At 40.8% G+C, this 26,328-nt stretch overlaps 2 protein-coding genes across 2 annotated transcripts; both read right to left on the bottom strand.

The window, feature by feature from the left end:
• Nucleotides 1-6,345: 6,345 nt before the first annotated feature.
• Nucleotides 6,346-21,115, bottom strand: LOC113030998 (forkhead box protein O1-A-like). The gene is made up of 4 exons (XM_026182814.2): nucleotides 20,283-21,115; nucleotides 8,327-8,518; nucleotides 7,040-8,209; nucleotides 6,346-6,913 (listed from the first exon to the last, which is right to left on the bottom strand). Exons 1-3 carry the CDS (start codon nucleotides 20,880-20,882, stop codon nucleotides 7,052-7,054), a joined length of 1,950 nt encoding a protein of 649 aa, XP_026038599.1. The 5' UTR covers nucleotides 20,883-21,115; the 3' UTR covers nucleotides 6,346-6,913; nucleotides 7,040-7,051.
• A 1,267-nt stretch (nucleotides 21,116-22,382) lies between these two features.
• Nucleotides 22,383-26,314, bottom strand: mrps31 (mitochondrial ribosomal protein S31). The gene is made up of 7 exons (XM_026182288.2): nucleotides 26,091-26,314; nucleotides 24,772-25,206; nucleotides 23,979-24,131; nucleotides 23,726-23,869; nucleotides 23,554-23,630; nucleotides 23,003-23,143; nucleotides 22,383-22,910 (listed from the first exon to the last, which is right to left on the bottom strand). Exons 1-7 carry the CDS (start codon nucleotides 26,192-26,194, stop codon nucleotides 22,675-22,677), a joined length of 1,290 nt encoding a protein of 429 aa, XP_026038073.2. The 5' UTR covers nucleotides 26,195-26,314; the 3' UTR covers nucleotides 22,383-22,674.
• Between the last annotated feature and the right edge of the window lie 14 nt (nucleotides 26,315-26,328).

Here is a 26,328-nt window from a genome sequence, read left to right as displayed (position 1 = left end):
TTTCGGTTTGTACAAACTAATGATATCTGGGAAATTTTTAGTTACCTACTTATATTCCCTGATTGTGATCAAAAGTTTTGGAAAAACCAAAGATCTTTAAAGTGAAGCCATGCCCCGAGTTTGTCACCTTGAAACTATTTTGCTTACACTATGCTTTTGTTAGCTAGTATGGCGAGAGCAACAATACCATTTATTGCACTTTCCATGAGTAAATACTCAACATCTTTTCTGAGTACATGACTCAAAGGTCTGCTGGTGTTACAGGAAGATATATGGACATACACACTTTTTAAAGTGATAAAAGTGAAATATTACTCACTAGTTCAAAGAATCAAAACAATCATCAGCTCCAAATTAGCTTTTCTTTGTCAGAAGTGACATATGGCTGTAAGTGTACTTAATTTCTTGCGAGACAAACTACTTCTCAGAGGCCACTGACTTTTTCCATTTTCTCAAAAGCAAAGTGAAAATATTTATAAATCAGTATGCTTTCCATCTTATTCTATGTGGCATATTCATATAAAACCATAGATATCTTTATCACCCCACACCATCTTTTCTGAGTACACGACTCAAAGGTTTGCTGGTATTACAGGAAGATATGTGGACTCGCACACTTTAAGTAATAAAAGTCAAATATTACTCACTACTTCAAAGAATCAAAATAATTATCAGCCCCAAATTAGCTTTTCTTTGGCAGAAGTGAAGTATGGTTAAAACTAAGTGTATTTAATTTCCTGAGAGACAAACTAATTGTATGACTCATAGATACCTCACTTCTTTCTAAAGACTTTTTAAGGTAGTAAAGTTACAGTTTGATTTTCTGAATAAACTACAAAGGTTTCATACCACAGTAAGAGCCGTCTATAGACAGCAGCATAAACTAAGATTAAAAATGAATGTGAAGAAAGCTATCACAGAAAATGAGAGCATTAAAGGTCCCATTTTGTACCAGTTTAGCACATGTTCATATTGGTCTTACATGTCCCCCAGACAGTATATTTTGGGTTTCAGCCCCAAATACCACACAGTTCATTTTTTTGTTTCATGTCGATATTCTCCTGGTTTGCAGCTCAGTATCGAATGAGCTATTTCATTTTCTGTAGCTTTAAATTGAAAAGGAAGAACAGTTGCCCATACTTTACACTTTGAGTTTGTTTGCTGAAGTTTAAACTGAGCATCCACTGGGAAAGAAAGTGTGACTTAAGTGGGTTTGCTTTTAACGTGGCATGGTTGCTGGTTCCAGAAAGACTGGTCTGAATATTTCAGCACCTCTGAATGCACAACGCACAACCTTGAAGCAGATGGGCTACAGCCGCAGAAGACCACACCAGGTACCATTGCTTTAAGCTAAGAACAGCAAACTGAGGCTACAAATGACACAGGCTCACAAAAACTAGACAAAAGACTAAACACAAGACTAAACTAGACTAGAGGAGGAAAATGTTGCATGTTCTTATGAATCTTGATGAAAACAACAGGAACCTCATCATCTGGCACCAATAAACATAGATCTACTAGATGTACACACAGCTATGACTATACATTATACGCCAATTCAACAAAAGGCTTACCTGCTTCAAACATAAAACCATAACCAATCAATGGTCTCAACCTGATCTCAATTTCCTGTAGATTTCGGTGCCACTGGTTTACTTTGAGCAACTCCCAGCATCATATACTAACAAGAGAAACCTAAGTTTACCTACCTTGTCTTCGGTGACATGCTAGGCTCGAGGCAACTTTAAACGCAAACTCGAGAGCGGGCAGCAGACAAGAGATGTGGGGCAGCACAGCCACCCTGCTGAAACGTACTAAAGAGAGTTAACTCAATCAGAGTAAACACCTTAACCATCACTCACCCACTAAAAAAACCCTCTGATGTTTAGTCTCCACAAAAATATCCAAAATAGAGTCCAAAATATCCCGGACGAGCCCCCATTTATTTTATGACCCGCCTCAAAAGCCAAACAGTTGGTACCATGAAGATCATAAAACCAAAACTGGTGTGCCTCCACAGCCTGCCTCAAGCATGCCTTTATCCACATGCCATGTGTGGTCAATTGGCAATTGAAGACTCAATTGACAACTCTTTGCACTGCCACTGCAAAGAGAATAGAGGTTGCAGAGGGGCGTAACAATGGCAGGAGTGATAATAATAATAATAAGTGAAATAATCTAATACATCTATGAAATGACAAATCTTACTCTTTTGGCTGCTCTTTTTAAGGGGACACCTCAGCAGATCATCTATCTCTCACTGTCATCATCTTGCCCTGTCTCTAGCATCCTGGTCTGTCACACAAACACTCTGCAACACTCTGTCTCAAAACTGCCCAACCTGAGCTGTCCCTCTGATTTACTTATTTTTTTTCTGTCCATTTTGGTCCGTCCCAGTGAAGATCTTAGCATCTTTACTTGTGTGAACTCCAGCTCCTCCTCCTGTCTTTTTGTCTTTTACTCTTGCTGCTGTCATTCTGTCACAAGCCACCTGGGCACTCATTTCCATCCACTGCACTCTCTTCTTCACCTCTTTTGCATGCTGCCCATTCCTTTGGATGGTTGACCCCATTAAATCTACTCATTGGATGTATAAAATAACAAACATTCACACTTAAGAATCAAGTGACGCACTAAAGCAAAAAAAAAAAAAGACACATCATTTCAGTCCTGCCTTTGGCGATGTATGCATTTAATGGATTACATAGAAAAAAACAGCATTCTTTGAAAAATATCTGGACATGAATACCAAAGATATCCATATATGTTTATATTTCTATAAGATATTTCTATTTACATGTTTGAACTAACACAACAACTAAATCAATCAATGAAAAAATAATGCTGCATTTTATTTATCCTCAAAAAAACACATTTGCACAGAAATGTGCACATTAATTTGTGTTACACATAAAAAGAAATAATACCCTTTTCCTAATTAAATATAGCAGGCTCAAAACATTTCTACAAAAAATCTTCATAAGGTAATGTTAAACTATTTAAACTATGTTAAACTAGTCCTGGGACATACTTATTTTGATATGACAGAAAAATGATAAGAGACCTCTTAATCAACAACATAATTAAATTAATGTGATAGAATACTTTTCAGCGAGTTTTGTCAATGATAAATCTTTCAAATGACTTAGGTTTAATTAATCCTGATGTTATATAGAGAGATCCGTAAAGAGGTCCCCATTTATATAACTTGTTGCAGAAATAATGAAATATGAAAAAATATGTACAAAATCAAAACTTTGAGATGAAGACAAATCAAATACACAATACTCAGTGAAGAAAATTGGAAGGAAATGTTCCTTCAACACTTCAGAGGTAAAATTTTGAGGTATGAGTGTTCATATAGCCACTGATATTGTTTGCACTGTGATATGTAAACAACCTTGTCTAACACAATCATACATGCTGTATAAGGGTTCAGTACTACAACAATTAAGAGGTCAAAATACAAAAAGAAAAAGTAATACTAAATAAAATATGTACAACAGAAGTTTGCGAGATGATGTTAACACAATAAATTGGCACTTTTTTTTTACAATGTGTCTTTGGTGACATATGAAGCTGCCTGGAAGTAAGCAGCAAACACTTGGTTAAGTTTCATCAACCATTACATATTTCCAGCTATTTTAGGATTCCACTACTACCGGCCTTTTAATCGACCTCACATTCCCAAAAATATCCTTTTGATCTGAGAAAGTCATGAAAAACACATTTCACTCTTTAAATTATCCAGTACAGTTTTTACAGAAATGTTTAACGCATGGTAGAATTTACAGTGTCCATGTAATCCTGTAAAAAAACTGAATATATGTTGCAGTGATTGTTACACTGATAACCTTTCCCCCCAAGAGGCCAAATAAACTTAAGAAGCATTAGTATTTAGAGGTATTTCCAAACACTAAAATTCTCTAGAATTGTTTTAATGCTGTTAAAAACTGCTTTAAAACAACATTAACATAAAATAGAACATTTGCATTGGTGGAGATCTATATATGAGCCTTCTCTTAGATTTAGATTAAGAAACTGCAGCCATCTCAATACAATACATACAGGATATTATACAAAACATATGATTCACAAAGTTCAAAATCGAGAATTAACAGATTACAATAAAGAGCAAAACATGCAGTATATAAATTTCCTATTTATAGTTTCAGGTGGGGCTACAACGATGACATAATCGATAACATCGACTTTAAAAATTCGTCGACGGTCATACTCTAGAACCACGTAAATATGTTTTTGCAACTGCAATACACTATAGGAAGCTATGGGGGCAGTGTCGCCTATATGGGCTGCCAATACGGCATTTAGTACTAACGAAGAAGAACGTAGCGCGAAAAGTAAAACAGCTGGCGTGGGGAAGAGGGGAGAAAATGCAAAAAAATGTGAAAGTTAATTGCAGACTGTGCAAAACCTTTCACGACAGCACTACTGCAGCACAAGAGCATGTCCGTCAGCACCCTGGTGCGGTGACGTTAACTCTGAACGGGTCAGTTTTAGAGAGTTACGTTAGTGCGTCGCGTTGATACCTCGTTTATGTTTATGTTAATGTTTGTGTTAGCTTGCCTGTCGGAAATTTCTCATGGAAGATGCTTGCTAAGCAAACACCATTTCAGTTGTGTTAGCTAATGAGTGAAATGCGATGGTAAAAACATTAAACAGGAGTAGCAACACTCTCCCTTTTTTCTTTAACATTAATATTAGCGTTTATTTCGAATAGTAAACCTCTTCTAGATGTTATTTTGGACTGGAAAATAAAATCTTTTTGATTTAATTTGAAGCTTTATTTGAACTTACGGAGAGACGTTTTTAGTTTGCGCATTGTTTTTTTGTTTGTTTGTTTGTTTGTTTAAATACTACTAGCACTTTAATTTGTATTGCTTTATTTTTATTTACTTCATTTTTATTCTGTCCTACTGAGTAATGTTAAAAATAAATTGGATTATTATCATATTCATATGTTTTCTGTGTCATTACTTTCATTTTCTTTGGGTAGAGGCAACAGGGTGGGCAGACTTGAAGTGAAGTTGAGAGTTATTGAAATAATTGCTGACTAATCAAAAAAAATAAAATTTGCAGATTCGTCAACTACTAAAATGTAGGTCTGCAACAATTTTGGTGTAGCTCATGTTTCAAGGTCTAATCACATCTGATAGTGAGAACATATAGCTGATACTGTTTTGACAGAAGTGTATCACAACATCATTTGATTCATAAACTTGTATGTGGTGATTATGCAGAGGTATATTTTTGTGGATATACACTTTTTTCCAATACACAGCTTTTCCTCTATAATGTAATTGGTATTACTGATCAGACGATACACTACTTTATCTATTGATTATCAGTTAACTGTAATGATTTCTCCTGGTTGACAGTGTAATTGTTTTGCTGTTGATGGCTGGTTCCTAAAACACATTTCTAAATATAATCCCTAAAAGCTGAAATACTTTACTAATTTGGGTCATAATCATATACTATACTGATTACATGCTATCAAGTCCTCTTTTGAAGAATCTGGTGCTAATTTTCCAAATTGTTCTTCTAATTTCAAAAAATTGATCAAATGCCACTACTTGATAATGTAACTTATTTTCAATGTGGAAAGATTCATCTTGGTGAAGATGCCTCTTTGTCTGTCTTGCCTTCATAGTTACCCTACATGATGCTGTCTCCTTGCACCACAGGGTAGCAAGTGAAGAACTATTTTTAAATCATCTTTCAAGATCTACAAAGTAATGTGTGTTGGAAAATAGAATTATTGTGTTCCCAGTGTACCTTTTAACAAAATGCCTCTAAACAGCTTTTACACTAATCATGCTAGAGTAAAAATAAGACTGCAACCTCATTGCAACTAGAAAGGAATGGTAATTACCTGGTGATCACACAGATTTTTTTTTTACTGTTGAAAACCAATTGCAAGTACTTGTGGTAACTAAGTGGCTGCTCAGAGGTTCAGCACTCAACCTCTCGGTGCTTGCAGTTTGCCTGGTGGGAGGAAATCTGTCACCAAACAACCATTGTCGGACTCTAACTGCTATTACTCTCACGGATTGCAGAAGGTTTGCAAATAATTGTTATCTGATTTATAAATGCAGACACACTGACAACATATCATAATCAGTTTGAGTCAGTCTGCACTGATGAGACACAAATCAGTTTCTTTGCAAAAGAGGACTAAACCCAACTGGTTCTAGTCTTGTTATGTTCCTATATAACAGCAAGGTTGACAAGCACCTATGTCATTTCGCAATTAAATTGCAGCAGCTACATCACAATTTCTGTTTCAAATCTACGAGCTTCTGGCTTGACTCTGAATGTAAGTAGTTTGTGTAAAAATCTGTTTAATGTAGACAGCAACAGATTTATCACAGTTAATTACCATATTCTCGCAGACAAATTGCATGTAATTGCCAGCTTGACCTCCTCCAACCTGATAGCAAACTGACTCCATCTTATTGCCATTTACGGCTATTGGCTGCAAGTGGTTGCAGACCTGGTGCCTGTCTCTGAAGCAACAAATTCAAACTTGAACTTATTCACGCGTTCGTTGTACACAGTTGCAGTAATCTTGGTCATTCTGCATTCTGCAGTCATTGTTTCCCCGTGTGTGATTGTAGCACAAAGACAAATTCGTGTTACGCTGGTTCCTTCTTATGTATTATAACATACATACTTTTGAACATACATACAGTTTTTGATAGTTCACAAGTAGTTCACTTATGCAGGCTTGTCTCTCTGTTTTATATTCACTGCAGTGATGGTTGCGTCTTATTTCTGCGTCAGGACATGACTGATAAACCTCTTCTGATCTGTGGATAATGATGGTGAAAGCTTCTTTGGATTCCACTCTCTGAATGAAGGTGAGCAGTAGAGTGATGTGGAGAAAAACCTGCGGGGGTGAATGAAATGGAAAATGTTCAGGGATGACAAACACTCTGAGGGTGTTTATGTTTGTTATCTGTAATAAAATGTAATATGTATAAGAAATTAAGGGCAGACTAATGATCAGTCTCACCTCTCTGCGATGCTACCCTGACACCCAGTTGTGTGTGGTCGTCTTCACCCTCTGGGAAAACCCATGAGGCCCAGCTGCTGGATCAAAATTAAAGTCCAGCCCCCCACCATCCATGAGTGTGTCATGGAGGACGGACTCCAAGTCACATTCAAACCTTTCAGTAGGCACACTGTCCAGATCACTGGGTAGGTGCTCTTGATGATGATGACTGTGTGGGTGTACAGAGTTGAGTTCTCTGTAGCTGTTGCTGCTGCCGTAGGTCACTGAGGCATCATTAGTGTGTGGAGGGAGTCCGAGGGGGAGCTGCATGCACGTCCTTGGACCAGCCATTCGAAGAGAGGGCCCTGAATGGCTAGTCAGGCGTATCATGTTACAGCTATTCAAGTCTTGTGAGGCAGCTGGACCCTGGCTATGCAGAGTATGTGGATTTACACGAGGAAGTGGGTGACTCTGAGAGGGATTCATCATTTTTACTCCATTATGACCACCCACATGGCTTTGGCTGCTATAAGTAGGTATTGGACAACTTGCCCTCCCAACTTCAGAGTGCATCATGTCCCTTCTGGTGTCTGGTTCTCCTGTCAGCAGCCCAGAAGGGAAGATATACTGGTTCTCGTAAGCCCCAAAGCTGGGCTTAGTCTCTGGAAGTGTCTGCATAGGAGCAGGGGACAGGGAGTGCATTCTCACCTGACTATACAAGCACTTCTGGTAGTCTTGCTGCTGGTGTGGGGTCAGTCCAGTGGAGTTATAGGGGCTACTCTGAAGCATGCCGGCGTTTGAGGAGCGCGGGGAGTGTGAGGAGTCAGAGCTGAGCTGGGAGGGTTTAGGAGACAGCAAGTTAAGGTTATCCAGCAGATCCATGACCTTTTCTGAGCGATGCTGGCCCATGGATCCAGACACCTCAGACAGGCTGGGCAGGGTAGAGGTTATCTTAGCACCAGCAACTCCAGGATACATTATGTGGCCATCGGACTCGCCCACATCATCCTGTTCAGAAGGGAAAGGTGAACGGCGACCACTCAGAGTACTGGCATCAGAGCTGGTACGCGTCCTAAAGGTTTTCCAGTTGTCAAAATCTTCATTGCTGTGGGAGTTTGGACTTCCAAGCCAGGTAGAGTACTGGGAACTGGGGCTGCCTGCTCCTCCTTCAAGCCCTTCCTGTAGAGCCATCTAGAGATAGTAGAACACAAGAACACTGAGTACATGTAATCTAGATTCAACAGAATTAAAAAAACAAAAAAACATTTGGCTGAAATATCTATGAAGGTTCAGTTCAGGAGCAGAGACCTTTTTCTTTGCGGCTCTTCCTCTACTCTTGACAAACTTATTGCTGTTGTCCATGGAGGTAGCTCTGCGTCGAGGTGACTTTCCATTCTTTCCTCCTTCTGGGTTCAGCATCCACCAGGAGCTTTTTCCTGTTCCCTCGTTCTGTATGCGCACAAAGCGACTGTGCAGGGACAGGTTGTGTCTGATGGAGTTCTGAATGGGAGAAAAGTGATTCATTTGTAAGTTTTCCCTCACACAAATATCATGGTCAGTTTAATAAATCAGTGCCTGTCACTGAATATGATACTGAACAAAATAAAGTATCGTCAGCAACATAACTTAAGAGACTCTTTTCTCCAGAAATACAGGACCTATTCAATGAAAGAGGGAAGCGGTGATAAATGTTGGACACAAGTGTGACAAAGATAGATGACAATTCATATTACACTATAGTATAATAGTGCAAAATTTGACCAAAGAAACATTTCTCGTTAGTTTCTTCACTCGGTCTGCTTTTTTTTTTTTTCCTTACATTTTTCCTGTTTTCTGAATACATTCTGACTTTTACGTTGTATTCATCAGTTTTTCTCATGCTTTAACTGCTTGTATTGTTTTGAAGGCCCACGAGAGAGCTTACTAGGGTGTCCATCTTTCCTCACTGCGGACTATAATCATGTTTCCTGTGATTTCCACTGACTTTAATCAGCGCAGCCCAGCAGCAGCAACAACAACACCGTTCGCTTTGGATCCAAAGTGAAAAACAACAGTGAAAAAACAAGGAGAAAAACAACAACAAAAAACAGGGTAATTTGGAAGACACGTTACAGAAAAAAAACCATCACTGCTTAATCTTGCCTGTGCCCATCATCGAAAATTACACCTCTGAAAGAGCTCATTGAGATCACTGAGCTGCTCTCTTTTTTTGTATGTGGTCAAATTTGTCCTCGTCCAAATATGCACACACCTAAAGCCTTATTCAGTAGATTTTTAATGCCATGTTATGTATCCCAAAAAGGATGCAGTAGACTCCTCCTGTGGTAATGCTCTCAGGAAGAAAACCAGTGTCGGTCGGGAGGTCATGAAGACAGTTAGACATGGCACAGACACACTGTACAGACTGGTCTTTCTGTGACACTAATATGCAACTTGCTGAGCTTGATGGGGGGGACAATGAAAGACTAAAGTGTAACACAATACGTGCAAGTATGGAATTTCCCCCTAAACACCCATGTGAATAAGAAAGCAGCTCCCTGCAGTTAGTAAACCCAGATGTTCCCAACCGCAGGATTCAGCAGGGATATACAAAGCACTGAGATAAAGATGTTCTCATCCAAAACAATAGATGGATTGTCTCAGTGTGTCTCTGACATTTTGGGGTTAAAGTTAAGCTTCTGGCAGGAATATGACTTCTAATCTATAAAACTACTCTCAGTGAAAGTATTATTTCAAAGTGGAAATTATCAAAGTAGATTCAAGGAATAAAACCAGAAAAAACTGCAAAATTGGAACAACTTTGACGCTTTTCAAGTATTCTTTTTTGTGCCGTCGTCATAAGAAGGTGCTGAAAGATGAGTTCAACCTCAAACTGTAAACTGACAGAGTGAAAACAGAGAGCGGTACACAAGTTAGATTTTTTTTTTGTTTTGTTAAACAGAAACTAAGAGGAGGTCACAGAGTTCGAAGCTAAGTTGGGGAGGGCGACACTGTAGGATGTTATTGCCGGCAGTGAACTCAATGAGTGAACTCAATGAGTTCACTGTGTGCTAAACACGAGCTGCTCATACGAGCTGACGGGGACATGCAAACAGGTTGGATGGCAAAGGAAGAGCGAGGAGGAGAATCATCAGATGTGACACGCTGGGTAAGACCCGCTTCGTGAGACTCACCAAAACAGCTTCTTTGGACTGCACCCCACCACCAAAACCAGACTCCTCCCTTCTCCTCCAGTGACTTTTAAATGAGGCTTCCTGTGTCAGAGGACATCCTGCACATGTAGACTGAAGAGACCTGAGGTTGTATGGTTTCAAAATGCAATTCAATCATTGCATTTTATGCTCATTTGATTTACGACCCTTTTCTCTCCATTTTCCTTTTTTTAAATGATCTCCTGTAACTAAAGACAGGACCGGACATCTTAGCAGTGTGCTGCACAGACTCAAGCCTGCAAACCAACATTTATTTCACTAACCAAATGTGAAGTCTCGCTCACGCATGGCAGAGATCACTGTTGATATGCAAATCTCTACAGCCTTTGATTAGCACCTACTACGGATCGTGCACTGCAAGGCAGTGCTGTGGAAAGGGAAATTTTCTTCTCTGCCTTATCTTTGACAAACCTCAACTCAACTCAAAGACAACAAAAATTCCCCTTCCTTTTTAGTTCAGGAGGTGCCCCACTCAATCATTATTTCTTTGAAAGAGCCGCCTAAGGTCCAGTCTTTTTTTTTTCTGTTGTGTTACGGCATATTTTGTAGTAGTAAAATGTGTGCTTTTGTGGTTGCAAAACATTTCATGAGAAATCTATTTTTTCCTCCGCTGACCTGCTTTGGCAACCAGGGTAGTGACGAGGTCCAGATTAAAGAGAAACTTAAGTGACATAAATGTTTAAGAGCAAAGATCCTCTTAGAGAAGTGATGCCACACAAGTCTGCAGAAGAGTATTACAAAGAAATCTGCAACATTTTCTGCTCTACACTTGAGGACATTTAGTAGTGCTGCCCCTGAAACAAACCGGTGCAGCACGGAAGAGACATTAGACAGCTTATGCAAGAAATCCTGAAATCAGGAAAGACTGAGTTGGGACAAAATCTACTTTCAGTTCGTCCTCAGAAATGGGTCATTAGGCTTCCCACATGAAAGGAGAAAACAGCACCTGCCACAACTCAGGTGAGATACCCGGTAGAACACCTGAGCTGGAGTAAGGAAAGTCATCCATCACCATCATCCATAATGCAGCATGAAATGACTCCTCCTACTGGACTTCAAAACAATCTAATTGACGCAGCTGCTGTTTCTTGTGTAGTGAAGCATGAGGCTTGCAGTAACGGTCGCAGGGTAAGTAAACAAACAGGGCTCGATTGCAAGAACAGGTGCGGCCTCAGTGAAAGTGGCCTCAGTTGCAATTGGTCTATGCATTTTACATACAGCGCCAGCTACAACCACAGACAGGACAGAGGATCTCCCAGGAGGCTGACTGCTGGAGACCAGCTGCTTCTCAAATCAGTAACTTGGTTTTTATCTCAATGATGAAAGCTTACTTGTAGTTAGTGATGGGGAGGGGGGAAGGGAGAATGACCTTGTCTTCCCATCAGTAAATTTCCCAGGCAGGAGAACGTGAGAAAATATAAATATAATTTTTTTCTTTGAAGGCTTTAAAAGTTAAAGTGTACTGTGACTTTTGATGCTAAATGTTAGCTTAGGTTTTCAACCTTTAGATATTGCAACCCTGTAGATAAGCATTTGTGTTTGTATTTGTGCCACTGCTATATTTTTTCATTATCTTTTACACAGTTAGCAGCAAAACCTATAAATGGAAAATAGTGCAGTTTTTTGCTCATCGCTGACAGTTATTCAGTCCTTCTCATTGGATTGCTTGATTTCCCAGTAAGAGAGCCAAGAGGTACTGTCCTAATCTTTGCTAACATTCGCTAACACTAGCCACGATAAGCTGCAAAAATGCCCGGGTAAATAATGGTGCAATTTGTTGCTCACAAATTCAACTGTTTTTATATATTCAACCAAATATAAATGCTGTTAGTCACACCTGTTCAACTGCTCATTAATGCGACTGACTAAGCAGCTAATCAAATGGCCACAACTCAATGCATTTAGTGATGTCGATATGGTCAAGATGACCAGCTGAGTCTAAACTGAGCATGGGGAAGAAAGCTGATTTAAGTGATTTAGTAAAATTGTATGGCTGTTTGTACGAGACAGGCTGGTCGAAGTGATTTATAAAATGCTGCTCTGCTGGGATTTTCCCACACAACCATTTCTTGGGTTTACAGAGAATGGTCAGAGAAAGAGAAAATATTCACTGAGCAGCAGAAAAAAGGCCAGCTTGCTTTGATCTGATCGAAAGGGAATAGTAGCTCCAATGATTTTTCGCTACAATCAAGGTATGCAGAACAGCATCTCTAAATGGACAACAGTGAACCTTGAAGAAGACAGGCTATAGCAGCAGAAGACCACATCAGAAACCACTCCTTTCAGCTAAGAACAGGAGTCTGAAGCTATAGTTGTTATAGAGTAGTTATAGAGGTTGAGCAAAATTGAACAACAGAAGATTGAAAAAACATTGCCTGGTCTGATGTGTCTCAGTTTTTGGATGATTTGGTCAGAATTTAAGATAAACAACATTAAAACTTTTAAAATTTTGTATGATGGATTATGTAGAAAAAGTAGAATTGGGCTGAAAGATCTATCGCTTTATCACCTATTCAGGTTGTAAATCGTGTTTTTAAAAAACACGTAACTAAGTAATTAATTACTTTTGAAAATAAGTAATCAGTAAAGTAACTGGATTACTTTTTTGGGGAAGTAATCAGTAGGACTAGAAAGAGAGAGCATATTTCTCCTGTTTTGGCTTCCCTTCATTGGCTTCCTGTTAAATCCAGAATTGAATTCAAAATCCTGCTCCTCACATACAAGGTCTTAAATAATCAGGCCCCATCTTATCTCAATGACCTTGTAGTACCATATCACCCTATTAGAGCACTTCGCTCTTGCTCTGCAGGCCTACTTGTTGTTCCTAGAGTATTTAAAAGTAGAATGGGAGGGAGAGCCTTCAGTTTTCAGGCCCCTCTTCTGTGGAACCAGCTTCCAGTTTGGATTCAGGAGACAGACACTATCTCTACTTTCAAGATTAGGCTTAAAACTTTCCTTTTTGCTAAAGCATATAGTTAAGGCTGGACCAGGTGACCCTGAATCCTCCCTTAGTTATGCTGCAATAGACATAGGCTGCCGGGGATGCCCATGATGCATTGAGTTTTTCCTTTCCAGTCACCTTTCTCACTCACTATGTGTTAATAGACCTCTCTGCATTGAATCATATCTGTTATTAACCTCCGTCTCTCTTCCACAGCATGTCTTTTATCCTGTCTTCCTTCTCTCACCCCAACCGGTCGCAGCAGATGGCCGCCCCTCCCTGAGCCTGGTTCTGCCGGAGGTTTCTTCCTGTTAAAAGGGAGTTTTTCCTTCCCACTGTTGCCAAAGTGCTGCTCATAGGGGTCATATGATTGTTGGGGTTTTTTTCTCTGTATCTATGAAGCGCCTTGAGGCGACTTATGTTGTGATTTGGCGCTATATAAATAAAATTGAATTGAATTGAATTAATTAGTTACTGATTACTTTTTTCAAGTAACTTGACCAACACTGGTTATACCAGCAGAAGCTCAGCTGTTCTCAGATAACCTACACAGTCACAAGACAGCAATCCACTGGAGCACCTTTGAATTGTGGTAAGATGGGAGTGTCGCATTATGGATGTGCAGCAATTGTGTGATGCTGACATGTCAATATGAACCAAAATCTCTAAAGAAATGTTTTCAACAGCTTGTTAAATCTATTCTATAAAAAGCTTGAAGGCAAAAGGGAGGGGATCAGCATAAGGTGTACCTCGTGTTTTTGTCTTTTTAAGGCATACATTTCAACATTTTACTGACCTCAGTGATAGATTCCGCTGCACTCAAACAAAGTGCTTGTGCTGTGTCTGCCAAAAGGTTTTCAAACAAAGTTGTAGAGAATGAGGAAACTGGAAGAACAATTGTCTATTAATCAAGATCACATTAGCAGGGAAATTAGGAAGTGTGCTAATCTATGTAGCTGCCAGTGACTACAAAGAGCTCAGCAAAGCCATTTTACTGCTGTCAAACTTAATTTCAAAGCAGGATTTTAGGTAATACAGGCTAAAAGGTTAAGTTACTGGAAAATGTATTTGATACTGCTTGACTTCATGAGCATGGCCAACACCCTGCTTCTTTAATTTACATTAAAATCCAGACTTGACTAAATCGGAGTGATTTTCTGCTAACATGTAACTACCACTACAAAGCAGTTATCTGGTAGAAATAAGAGAATAGGAAAAACGAGCACTTGCAGAGATTACGGTCTTCCTGTGCTGCCTTCCTGTGCACCCCTCCCCCTTTCTCTTATGACCTATGATGCACAAAGCTGTGAGCATAGGGCCTGGGTTTGCTTTAACAAGGCGGCAAAAAGGTGAGAAAGCCTGCAGAAGAAGAAGAGCATGCGAGCCTGGTGCAGAGAGTGCAACTCTTTACAGCTCCACATACAGTATGCAGACTACTTAATTAACAGTGAGCATCAAAGGAAGTGACCTGTTTCTGCAATGGCATCATGAAGACGAATGGAGAGATCTGCAATTCAATAATTTAAGCACAAACACTGCACTTCAATCATATTTGAATATTCAGAAATAACAAGACTATCTCAGCCAATTATTGTGAATGAACCGCATTCTTTGCACACTTCATCGGGTGAAAAGGTCACCTTTTTAAAAAAATGTATTTCTGTCATCCTCTGACCCCGTCTTTTGTATTTTGCATAATGGATTAGAGGCCAAGTACATTTTGTGAACATAATATATTTGGAGCTGATTAAAGATCCACATGCCACAGATTCCAGCGGCTCACACATGTAGACAGCAGACAGTACACAGGCCTCAGCCCCCAGCAAACCAGTCAGCTGATTGCTCCCCTCCTTCCCTTAAGCTATGGCCGTTCCTCTTTGAAAGCCCCTGCCTCAAGCCTCCTTTTCTTCATGGGGTTACTTGAAGCTTTTAGTGGGCCTCTTAAGTTTGAGGCAGACATCCCTTTTTAACCTTGTGATCCCGAGACAAATAGCTGGCAGTTACTCTTTTTTTCTCTCTCTTGCTTCTTTTAATAGTTGCTACCAGTTTTCAGGTCAGTGTCCTTAACAAAGTTCACAAGGCAACAATGAAACAAAGGTTGATTAATAAATTAGATGATCCATTAGCATCTAATGCAGTGAATGCTCCTTGTTGTGATTGTGTTTGTTTTCGTGCAGCCCACATAGAGTCATGTGAAAAAGAAAGTAAAACTAAGTACACCCCACAAACATTAGTAGATTGTGGAACCAGCTTTGGCAGCAATAACTGGAAGTAAAAATTTCTGTATGACTTTGTCAGTCTTCTCTCCTCACTGTGGAGAATTTCTGGCTCACTCTTCTTTACAGTGTTGCTTCAGTTCTTTCAGGTTTGCGGTCATTTGTTTATGCACAGCACTATTAATATCTCACCACAGAATGTTAGTCAGGTTGAGGTCTGGACTTTAACTGGGACATTACAACATCTTGATTCTTACCTTTTTTTCTTTAGTCACTCTATTGTAGATTTGCCGCTGTGCTTGGGATCATAGTACTGTTTCAGAACCCACTGTCAGACAGACACCCTCACATTTGACCTCAGAATACTTGGTATACAGAGAACTTTGTGGTCAACTTCATGACTACAATGTGCCTAGGCACCGTGGCTGCAAAACTAGTCCAAATCATCACCCCTCCACCACCGTGCTTGACAGTTCGTATGAGGTGTTTGTGCTGGTATGCTGTGTTTGGTTTTTGCCACATGTGGTACTGCATTATGGCCAAACATGTCCACTTTGGTCTCCTCTGTCCTAAGGACTTTATTCCAAAAGTCTTGTGGTTTAATCAGATGCAACTTTGCAAAACTAAGGAATGTTGCTATTTTCATTTTACAGAGAAGAGGCTTTTTCTGTCGAGAGTTTTAACATTTAACATTCTAACTGAGGCCTGTAGAGTCTGAGATGTAGCTCTGGGTTTTGAGCAATTTCTCTGAGCATTGCACAGTCTGATCTTGGTGTGAATTTGCTGGGACGTCCACTCCTGACATGCTATAAACACCTGAATGCAAATAGCAAACTGTCAGAGCAACTGCTTTTACAGAAGTGCTCACAGTTGCTGATGCTCAGTTAGTCAAATTCACTGATTATCAGAACCTGGCTGCTACTTTTCCTCCTGATTCCTATGAAAGCAGTATTGGGTTGTTTTAAGCAGCAGGTGAAAGTTTCTACTCAGTTTCACTTACAAAGGATGTTGTTTGCAGTTCCAGGTTTCATATCTCAGTGTTTAGCAACATTTTAATCTTTAATGTTTGTATATGAAGAAATAATATTTGGGGCCATCAGGGATGTTTTTTCTTAACTGCAGAACTGTGAATGCCCGCTGACCACAGCATTTCCATCCAATAGTTCAATAAACATTTCACTCAAAACCACAAATGTAAACCTCCTGTTATCACTCACAGAGTCAAATCTCTCATAGCAACCCATCCAGTAGATTCTGTCGTGGACAAAACCAACCAATGTTTGTTCTGGATGAAAATTTCCATTTCTTTTTGTTTTAATCTCTACAATAAATGTAAAAAGGTTTTACTACACAGACATTTTTGTGGCCTTACTATGTGATCCACTAATGGAGAATATTACAAACTTGGTTAAAAACTGAAGCCAGTGGGGAAGAGATTTAAATTTATAATGTCTAAAAAAATGTCTTAAATTAACGTGGCTCTAGCTTTTCATTCAGGACAGTTCTAGTCACAGAAGCTGGAAAAAGGAGATTCACTACTCAAACTGGGAAACAAATCGAACAAATCTTGTTATAGCACTCAAGCAAGTGTATGGGTCACCGCAAAACCTGCCAAGAACTTTGGTTTGGGTTTTGCCATCACTCCAGTCCCGCTATTGGCTCTTATCGGCTGTAAGTTGAGGGACGATGACCTTTACCACTGTGCCATTTGGCTCATCCTGAAACCTTCAGTCTTGTTTGTCACTGGTTTCCAGAATGGTCATATGCATACATCAGGCGTGAGACAGGCAAATCAACACATTGCAGATCTGTAGGCTTGGTGACCTTTTGACCCCCGCGCTAGATAACATAGTGCGATAAACCTCTTCACAGGAGACAGTCACTAGACTCAACTCTGCAGGCTATCACCAAAGCAACCCAACGAAATATTCTTTCATTTGCAGGGCAATGTTTTCAAAAACTTCAAAAAACGGAGGGGGGGAAACGCTTTTTTGTAATCAACATGTTTTTGGGTGACACCTCGGAACTTCAGCGGCAGTTAAACTCAAGAGCGTCACTTCCTGTTCCATTATCTAATGTCACAGTTCATTGAGAAAAACAGTGGCACTGCCAGTAAAACGCTAAAAGTACGTTGCAAGCTGTTCACTGCTACTCACAGACCCACCAGTATCCCAGGGGAAACCAGTCCTCCCCGAGTTAACGGAGGGGCCCTCTGTTGTCCCAAAGGCATCATGATCACTGAGCTGCCACACAATATTTAGAGGGGAAACCAAAAGAATCTCCATGACATACAGTAGACAGAAAGCTGCTGAGGCAGTGCCTTTCCCCTTGCCCTGCGCTCCACCTATCTATACTTTTTTAGGTGTACTGCTACAATCAAGCGCAATGCCCTCCACCCACTATTAGATCCCTGGCTTATCTTTGTGCATCACTACAGCAAGAGACGAAACTGCTTTGTTAATAAAAATGTCAAAAAGCACAATCATAACAAGTAGACCAGCAATTACGTTTTTAAGTGGCACAAATGTTGAAATGATATAAAAGTGATTTTGCATAGACTTGGATTCACACAAATGCTGTGTATATGATCTCTTATTGATTCATCCTCTTTTTCCCCCCCTGCCCTGACCCTCATGTTTTGCAGGGTGGGGATGTTAACACATGGCACTGTTTTCCATCCACCGGGCAGGAAATGCATCATAGTTCATTGTGGGGGAACCGCCGTGTTTTTTTAACAGGAAAGTGTAAAAATAACTATAAGCCAGCAGTTCCAAGGCCTGGTGGGCATGCCAGCATTCAGGAATGGCGAGGCTGAAGCAAAGATGTGTTGATTATACGTAAAATATGTGAATGATCATGAGCTTTTGCTCTTGATAGAGAACTGAGAAGCGTTCGCTGCCTCGCTGAAGGGTAACAGAACCTTTCTCTTTGTTCTTTTTCTTTATCTCTATGACTAAGGAAGGGAAAGACATTCTTCATAAAGACAAAGTGCACCAATACAATTATTTATCTCCCGAATTTGTGTCTTAAAGACCCCCCCCAAACAAAAAAAGCAAAGGCCTTTAGTAAAAGAAATCTCAAGGTCCTATTGAACAAGCACAAACCCTGTGAGCAGAAACCCAAAGAGAGAGAGAGAGAGCAGAAGAAAGAGATAGGATGAAGAGCAGCGATCCCTTTCTCCAGGCCGTAGCATCCGCTAAGGAAACTCTAGAAGACAGGGACACAAAGATATGAGCACACAACTCAGGAATGGAGGATGTTTGACGTAGTTCCCAGCATCCCCTTCTGCCAGTCCCTTCCCCTCGAAAACACTCCCCAGCACTGATTGAGCTGTTTATGTAGCTTCCAGTTATTTCAAACAAAAACAGGCCGATTCGTCAGTGCCTGTACATTCAAGAGTGTGCAGATTTTTAAAAGAAGTAGGTTTAACAAAGTCTGTATATATAATAATCTGTGACAAAGCTTTTCAAGTAGGGTGGTGGTGGGGGGTTAAAACAATGGGAGCTATATATGACTGAGGTTTCCCAAAGGCATTTCCTGACAACTTTCAAATCACCTCTCAAGAGAATGCAGGGGGTTACAGAAAAGGCTGCGACACTGAAAACTCAAGCAGAATACGTTTTGTTGGGCGTGTGCGGGCTTTAATTGGCGTCTTCTGTTGGTCCACCTTTGGCTTTGTCTGCGGGCTTCTGTCCATCACGAGTGGAGTGACATCCTCACTGGCCGGATCAGCATGTTTGTGCAGGCATTAGGCAAATGTTTTCACAGCTCGTCCCCTGTACTTAATATTTCCAGGTCTGCACATTCAAATTGCAGTTTTCAGGGAGGTAGCAGGGTTTCCATGACTGTGGAAATGCTGCGCAAGTCAATGTGTTTTGTGATAATACAGGTTGGCTCCCACATAGGTGTGTTTGCGGGTGGGGGTGGGGGAATCCACAGAGCATACCTACACATCTTTATCCTCAGTCAAAACCCAATTTCACATCGCTGTTTCTGCTTTTTATAGAGAAAAGCAGTCTTGGTGGCATCTATGGGATGTTTACAGTCAGACCAGCTGGTTTGTCCTCTGCTGCTTTAGAGCTGCATGTGTCCTCAGTGACAAAGCAGAGAGGCATGTGCTACCACTGACAGAGGAAACCACTCCAAAACTTCAAAGGTTACTCAGAAGCCAGAAGTCAGCAGCCCCTCTAAAAGCTAACCACCATCGGACAGGTTTGAAATCCCACCATGGTGTTAAAAGAGAAAAGGAATGGGTTACTCCTGTTATTACTTAACTGCTAATAAATCCTGAATTAAAAGTTATAATCATATTTAAAAAATGTGATGGGTTGCTTTGCATAGCACAAATGTGAGTGCTGAGTGAATATACTAAACCAAATGCGTTGCACTATGTGCACACAGTGAAAGTGAATACTGTCACTTTCCTGAAGCAAACCAAGTTTTCTAGATAAAATAAAATCACAGGTTTAAGAATTTAAGGTGTAAATATCCTGCCACGACGTCTCTAAATGCGAGTGAAACAGGGCTGGGTTTTTTTTTTTTTTTTAACTACAAAGGCAATTAATTGCACATCAAACCTTTGCATTTCCTGCTCAGCAGATTGTGCAAAACGCCTTACAGTGGCAATCGGTGCAATAAGACGCTAATGAGGATGTGGCCTTGATATGTTTTGTGCAAGTTTCCACTGTCTGCATATAAAGTCTAGCACGTTCAAATGTCACTCCCTAACTTTTCTTGGTATCATGATTTTGTCCAGCTTTGCTGCTGGCGGCTCTTTTTTCATTGGTGCTGCTTGCTGTGCTGTGGTGGTAAAGATGGTTACAGCGCATATATGCATCTCAGCTCACGCACACATCCTACTGACAGCGAATGTTCACGTGCACGCACACACTCACCTTCCAGCCCGCGGAGCTGGTGCTGTCTCCTTTGTCTTTGAAGTAAGGCACGCTCTTAACCATCCAGTCGTAAATCTGAGAAAGGGTCAGCCGCTTCTCAGGTGAGCTGTCTATGGCTTTGGTGATCAGGTCTGCGTAGGACATGTTCCCCCAGGCGTTTCGCCGGGACGAGCTGCTCTTCCTTTGCCCGGGTCCACCCAAAGGTGGGACCCCAGGATTTGGCACCTGTTGCTGGGACGACAGCTGTGGACCCGGGACCTGGTGCTGCTGTTGGAGCTGATGATGATGGTGTTGATGATGATGTTGGTGGGGGTAATGATGCACACAGTTGCTATCCCGGCACTGAAAAGCATTGCAAAGCGGCTTCTGCTCTGAGTATTCTTTATAGTCCTCCTCCACCAGGTCGAGGTTTCTGATGAACTCGGCGTTTGCTGCTGGCTCCTGCTGCACAGACGGTGCTGGGGAGGATGTGTTGGAGCTGGCCGGGTCGATGAGCTCCGGCCGGGGCAGCGGCCAGGTGCAGGACCGCGGGCGAGAGAGAGGCTCGAAGTCCGGGTCTATATCGCCCGGCTGCGGCTGTTGTGGCAGTAACTCAGCCATGTCAGGGTAACACCGATCCTCTGTCACATAGATGTTCACTTAAAAAGAATTCGCCAAATTGTTAGTAAAAAATATAAAACGGTGACATAAACATCGAGAGGCTAATAATGAGTCATCAAGACCGAAAACAAACCCTAAAAGAGAAAGAGTCGTTTGTAATGTAAAATAAAGAGATATCTAAAACTGAAGTTCACACCATACTGTGTCAGTTAGCAGCAACTCTCAAGTCTGCCGCTCTAACAAGTGGTAGACAGTACCACACTCCGGTGCTGCCTTCACGGCTTACTCACAGGCTCCATCCTCCGAGCTTTGCAACTTGAAGGTGCGTTCAAGTGCTGTCCTGTTGACAAATCACGCCAAATGGACCCTCAAATTTGCAAATCCACATCAAGGGTGATTTAACTGCCTATTTGATGCTACAGTTAATAGTTTGGGCACACTTTCTCATAGCATCGTATCTATGTATTTGTTGGTGCACTTGAGTTTAAAATCTTATTCCACGATTTTCTGTGCTTGGTGCTATGAGTGACAGTCATCTCGACAAAAATAAAAAGTTGTCGTTACTCAATACCAGTTTTAAAAATATGTAGTGAAAGGGTTGGTTAGTCAGCTATCTCTTTCAGTTCGCTTGTCATTCAAACACATTTTGGCGGGACTTGAATGCACCATACAAGCTGAGAGGGCATGTTTTTAGTTTCAAAACGTTCTGAGGGGGGGCTCAGCTGATTCGAAACACTGCCCTAAGCTTAAAAAAAGAAATATATTAGGGCCATTTGTACAGGTTTTTTTTTATTACTTCCATACAAATATAGCAAAAAATGTTAATGTACTCCTAAACTTTTTTTAGTTGAAGTATCTGGATGCCATCTTTAAAACTGTGGGGAATCCTAATGTAATGCACAACCACAACGTTCAGTAGCGCCATCTAGTGGCCAAGCCTTAACAACTCTACATGAGTGTCTCTCCCCCCTACTGCACTGTATGGCCCAGACAAACAGAAACCAGGAAGTGTTGCCAACATCTTATCATGCCAATCACTCTGTTTAAGGAAAAGTGAACAAAATGTGGAAGTGGGGCACTTTGAAACATCAACCTGTCAGTTTCCACTTTCTCAGACAATAGATCGAGCAGGGTGTTTTTAGACCAGAAAGGATCCGTGTGGCACGTTGTTAAACAGGTTGTTTAACTTTAAAAGCACTTCCTCTGAGAAGGGGTACAGGGTTCACGGTCTGATTGTGTTTTCTACTGTAAACTTGATCTCAGATCCTCAATACCGCTCACAGGTTATAGTTCTTGCAACCGGTCTGGGAAAACACAATCACTCATGACTGCAAGGTGTTTGTATGACCTGTGACACTTAAAGAATACAAAAATATTTTCATCTGCACATTTTCTTTGTCACACAAAGGTCATTAACAATCCATTCAGCTAAAGTGTTACTTGTTTTTAAAGTAAGTTACTCTAATGACCTTTTATAACAATATTTCAGTGTAACAAGAATAAATCAACACAACCATTTTATTTACATCACTTAATACCACTTGTGAATCACAAAAATATTGCATTGACTATGTGTGCAGCAACATTTCACTTCCTTTCAGGGCATTTTTCTCAATAGCATGACATCCAATATCTCCACTAAGTTCTCTCCTACAAGAGTCAAGAAACCAGGAAGGTTTTGACTGCCGCATAAACTGTATGAGTAATGATCACGGTGGCAAAGTCTCGCTTTAAAGTGTTGGTTTTATGTGACCACAAAGAGCAAATGCAGACATATTAAACCGTGCTAAGTTTATTCAAGGTAAACATCAGCCTCCTTAAGCACTTCCTCTTTTTGATGGAAGTAGTCCCTGAACCAGGATATATGCTCCTTCTTCTGCTGCACAGTCAGATAGGGGTTTCTGGACAGGCCGGTCACTACTAGCTCCATGAAGTGACGCACTGGCCCCTCACGAGGGAAGCCCTCCTCCAAGTGCTTCTCTAAGAAGATGTGCTCATGGAATGGGACCTTGGCTTCCTCTTCGAGGCCTAACACAGCAAGAATGAACAGTCAGTTTCTCTCTCAGAAAAATGTATTTTCCCCTCTTTTAAAAATAATGAAGTCAACCTTCGTTACTCACCAGCTTCATTGTTTACTGGGTACTGCCATAGTTTCCCTTCTTTGGTCCACTGGATCATTTCCTCAAACCCATTTCGAAGCATCTGATTGGTCGATAGAGACAACTGATTTGCAAAGTCCATGTCCCACAGAGTCGGCTTAGCTGAAAATATGATACAATGACGTTAAAAGCAAAAGATTTTGCAATGTGACATGAAATATGTTTACGGAGTGACAGGCATTAAAAGCATCACAGTCTTGACAAGCATTATTAAAGCACCATGCTTAACATGTTTGATACTGTGTCATGTTTCATCAGTTTAAGCTTGAAAAATCAACTGTCACTCATGACTTGCTTACTAGAAGTCTTCATGAGGAAGACCACTGTTAAGTCAGTGATCTTCTGGTGTGGTGCATACATTTTGAAGACAAACTTTAAAAATGTTTATTTTTAGGCGTTAACAATGAGACAAGTAACACCAAAAAGTGGCCTCTGTGAGCAAACATATGAAATGAACAGTAAGCTTCAAATTGAAAAAAAAGAAAGAAAAGAAAATCTAAATCCATCAATACCTGCTGCTGGTTCAATTCCATCTTCATCAGCAGAGGAGGTGAAGATGTTAAGTCTTTTCCCTAGCAACAAGTTCCTCCTTAAAAAAAGAAAGACATTAGACACAAGATCCATTAAAAACAACAACAAAAAAAACACAACAAAATTAGTGTGAAGAGCTGATAAAAATATTACCGTTTCCGAACACTGGACAGCTCGGAAGTGATTCCTCTGTAATGTGTATATCCTCGCCCGTCGTCATCAAACCGGATCTGATCGGCTGGCCAGGCATTCTGCCGGTTAGGATTCTTGCCTACTTTCATTTCAGCGATAATCACTCTGAGAAAATATTGTTTGATTATTTTTTGTTAAATAAGCTTTTCAGAAAAGAAAAACGGGGGGGGGGAGAGAGTAACAATCTCATTAACTACAGTTATTGGGGACATACCCGAGGTTGTTAATGTCGCCTTTCTTCTGAGCCTCAGCGATTGCCTCGTGCTGCCTCAGCTGCCTGAGCAGCTCAGATTCAGCCTGGCTGTGGTTAGGCAGAGTGGAGGCAGCAGAAGATGCTGCAGCAACCAGATCAGGATCCAAAGTCTCACTAAAAACACAACCCAGGGGGGCACAAAATGAGTGAATGAAATGTGACAAAAGTATAGCTCCTAAGGTTTGGTTTTTAATTGTATGGACATAAGTATTGGGCTACTCTGAATTCAGGTGTTTTCATCTCCAATCAACCACTGATCCATGCAGTATACCTTTACAAACATTTGTGAATGAATGAGTCATTCTAAGGAGTTCACTGAAATCAAGTAGCTGTAATAATATGCAACAAGTCACATTAGTGGAGTTTCTTCCCTTCTAGAGATTCCACACTCAGCTGTATGTGGTATTGTTGCAAGGGAGAAACATTTTGGAACTACAGCAACTTAGCCATGAGCTGAGTCACCAAGTACTGAGGCGCACAGTGCATAGCACAGACTAAACCATTACAATCAGCACAAAAACTGTGTGCTGGGTGCTGGATGGCATAGGTTTCCATAGTTGAGCAGCTTGTGTAGGTCTAACATCTAGGTAGCCCAGTACTTTCCATGTGATGTAAGTAACTATAGATGAAATAAACTTGAAAGAGAATCATGTGGAGTGACTGCTGTTGTCATCTTACAACTTTATTGGCCAATGGTGTGAATAACACAAAAAACTTCAATAAGGCAATACAACCCTTCTCCAACTTCTCTCACCTCTGTGATGAATCATTCCCTGTAGCCTTCTGATACATACTGATGGTGCTCTCCATAGGTGCCGCCTTCGGCTTATATTGTGTAACAGACTCATAACTTTGCTTTGCCTTCAGGTTTTTGAGCTTCCTTTTGTTGGTGACTTCTACTTTCATGGCTCCAAGAAGATTCAGGAGACTCTCCTTCCCACTCTTAGCTGCATCATTCTTCGTTTTCGCTGGCTGCTTTGATGCAACCTGTTCAGTTTTAACATCTGTCTGCTGCTGTGTGGCGTCTCCATCATCTGCCTTTAACACCGCTGGCTCCTCCTTCAATTCGACCACCTCCGCTTGGTCACCCTCTTTAACTGCCTGTGTTTTCTGGTATTGGTCATTCTTCTTTTCACAGAGCGAGCTTGAACTTGTGCTGAAGGTTTTTACCCCACATTTATTTGTAACCCTGTGTCGAGAGATAAACAGATTTGTGCATCAGAAGGAGCCAAATCTGAAAAGGTCACGATTCAGACTTTTGATAATTATTACATTAACACAATATCATCAATATTGAACGTAATAAATGCAAAGGAGGGGGCAACAGTGTCTGGAAAAAATAACATTATTATACATTATAGATTTGTATGCAATTCCATGCAGTTTTAATCTACACCATTTACAAGCATACCGCTTAAAGACAACATGACAACTTGTGATGCTTTGCATATATTTGCCGGTTCGAGCCCCGGCTTGGACAGTCTCGGTCGTTGTGTCCTTGGGCAAGACACTTCACCCGTTGCCTACTGGTGGTGGTCAGAGGGCCCGGTGGCGCCAGTGTCCGGCAGCCTCGCCTCTGTCAGTGCGCCCCAGGGTGGCTGTGGCTACAATGTAGCTTACCATCACCAGTGTGTGAATGTGTGTGTGAATGGGTGGATGACTGGATATGTAAAGCGCTTTGGGGTCCTTAGGGACTAGTAAAGCGCTATATAAATACAGGCCATTTACCATATCTTATATAATATACATATTAGTCTGTGCATCTATACGTGAATCAAACTTTTTTTTCAGGTCCGTGCGATTAACTTCACATACACATTACCATGGAAACAACCGCCTGAAGAGCTGTCAGTCAAGACGTCCATCCCCCTCTTTAGGCTAGAATAAGCTAGTTGCTAGCCACATGCTACTCTTGTTTAACGAAACAAGCAAAACTCAGCATATTTCGTTTGTACTTTGGCAACCTGTTCTTTGACATTAAGAAGCTCGGCAGCTGAGTCTCACGGTCATTAGTTACTCTGTTTCACAGTGTGGCCCGTTCAATCACAGCTAACAGTCACATGGTTACCTCACCTGAAAACCGTCTTGTCACATTTAGCTGCTAAAACACACGAGTCGTAGACATTGACTGAAGAACTTCGAGGCGCCAACAAAGTCCGAAATATAATTCTGTACATTGTGGCTTGTTGTGATGTCCTTCCACGCTCCTGTCGTTTACCTCCGTTGTTACCACATAAGGTCACCCCTGTAAACTTTAAGAGAATGACAGTTCCGTTCCAGGATGTGCAAAGACTCGATGTTTGCTCTTCAA

This window comes from Astatotilapia calliptera, chromosome 10 (genome assembly GCF_964374335.1).
Source record: "Astatotilapia calliptera chromosome 10, fAstCal68.1, whole genome shotgun sequence".
Lineage (NCBI taxonomy): Eukaryota > Metazoa > Chordata > Actinopteri > Cichliformes > Cichlidae > Astatotilapia > Astatotilapia calliptera.
The sequence above is the reverse complement of the archived record's forward strand: the minus strand, read 5'-3'. Positions and strand labels throughout refer to the sequence as shown.

Coding starts and splice junctions, on each gene's coding strand:
- LOC113030998 (XM_026182814.2), bottom strand. CDS start 20,882: ATGGCTGAGTTACTGCCACAACAGCCGCAGCCGGGCGATATAGACCCG. Junction 8,519..20,282: donor CCAGCTCCGCGGGCTGGAAG/GTGAGTGTGTGC, acceptor TCTCCCATTCAG/AACTCCATCAGACACAACCT. Junction 8,210..8,326: donor GAAGAGCCGCAAAGAAAAAG/GTCTCTGCTCCT, acceptor TACTATCTCTAG/ATGGCTCTACAGGAAGGGCT.
- mrps31 (XM_026182288.2), bottom strand. CDS start 26,194: ATGTACAGAATTATATTTCGGACTTTGTTGGCGCCTCGAAGTTCTTCA. Junction 23,631..23,725: donor CTGTCCAGTGTTCGGAAACG/GTAATATTTTTA, acceptor TCTTTTTTTAAG/GAGGAACTTGTTGCTAGGGA. Junction 23,144..23,553: donor TGGAATTGAACCAGCAGCAG/GTATTGATGGAT, acceptor TCATATTTTCAG/CTAAGCCGACTCTGTGGGAC.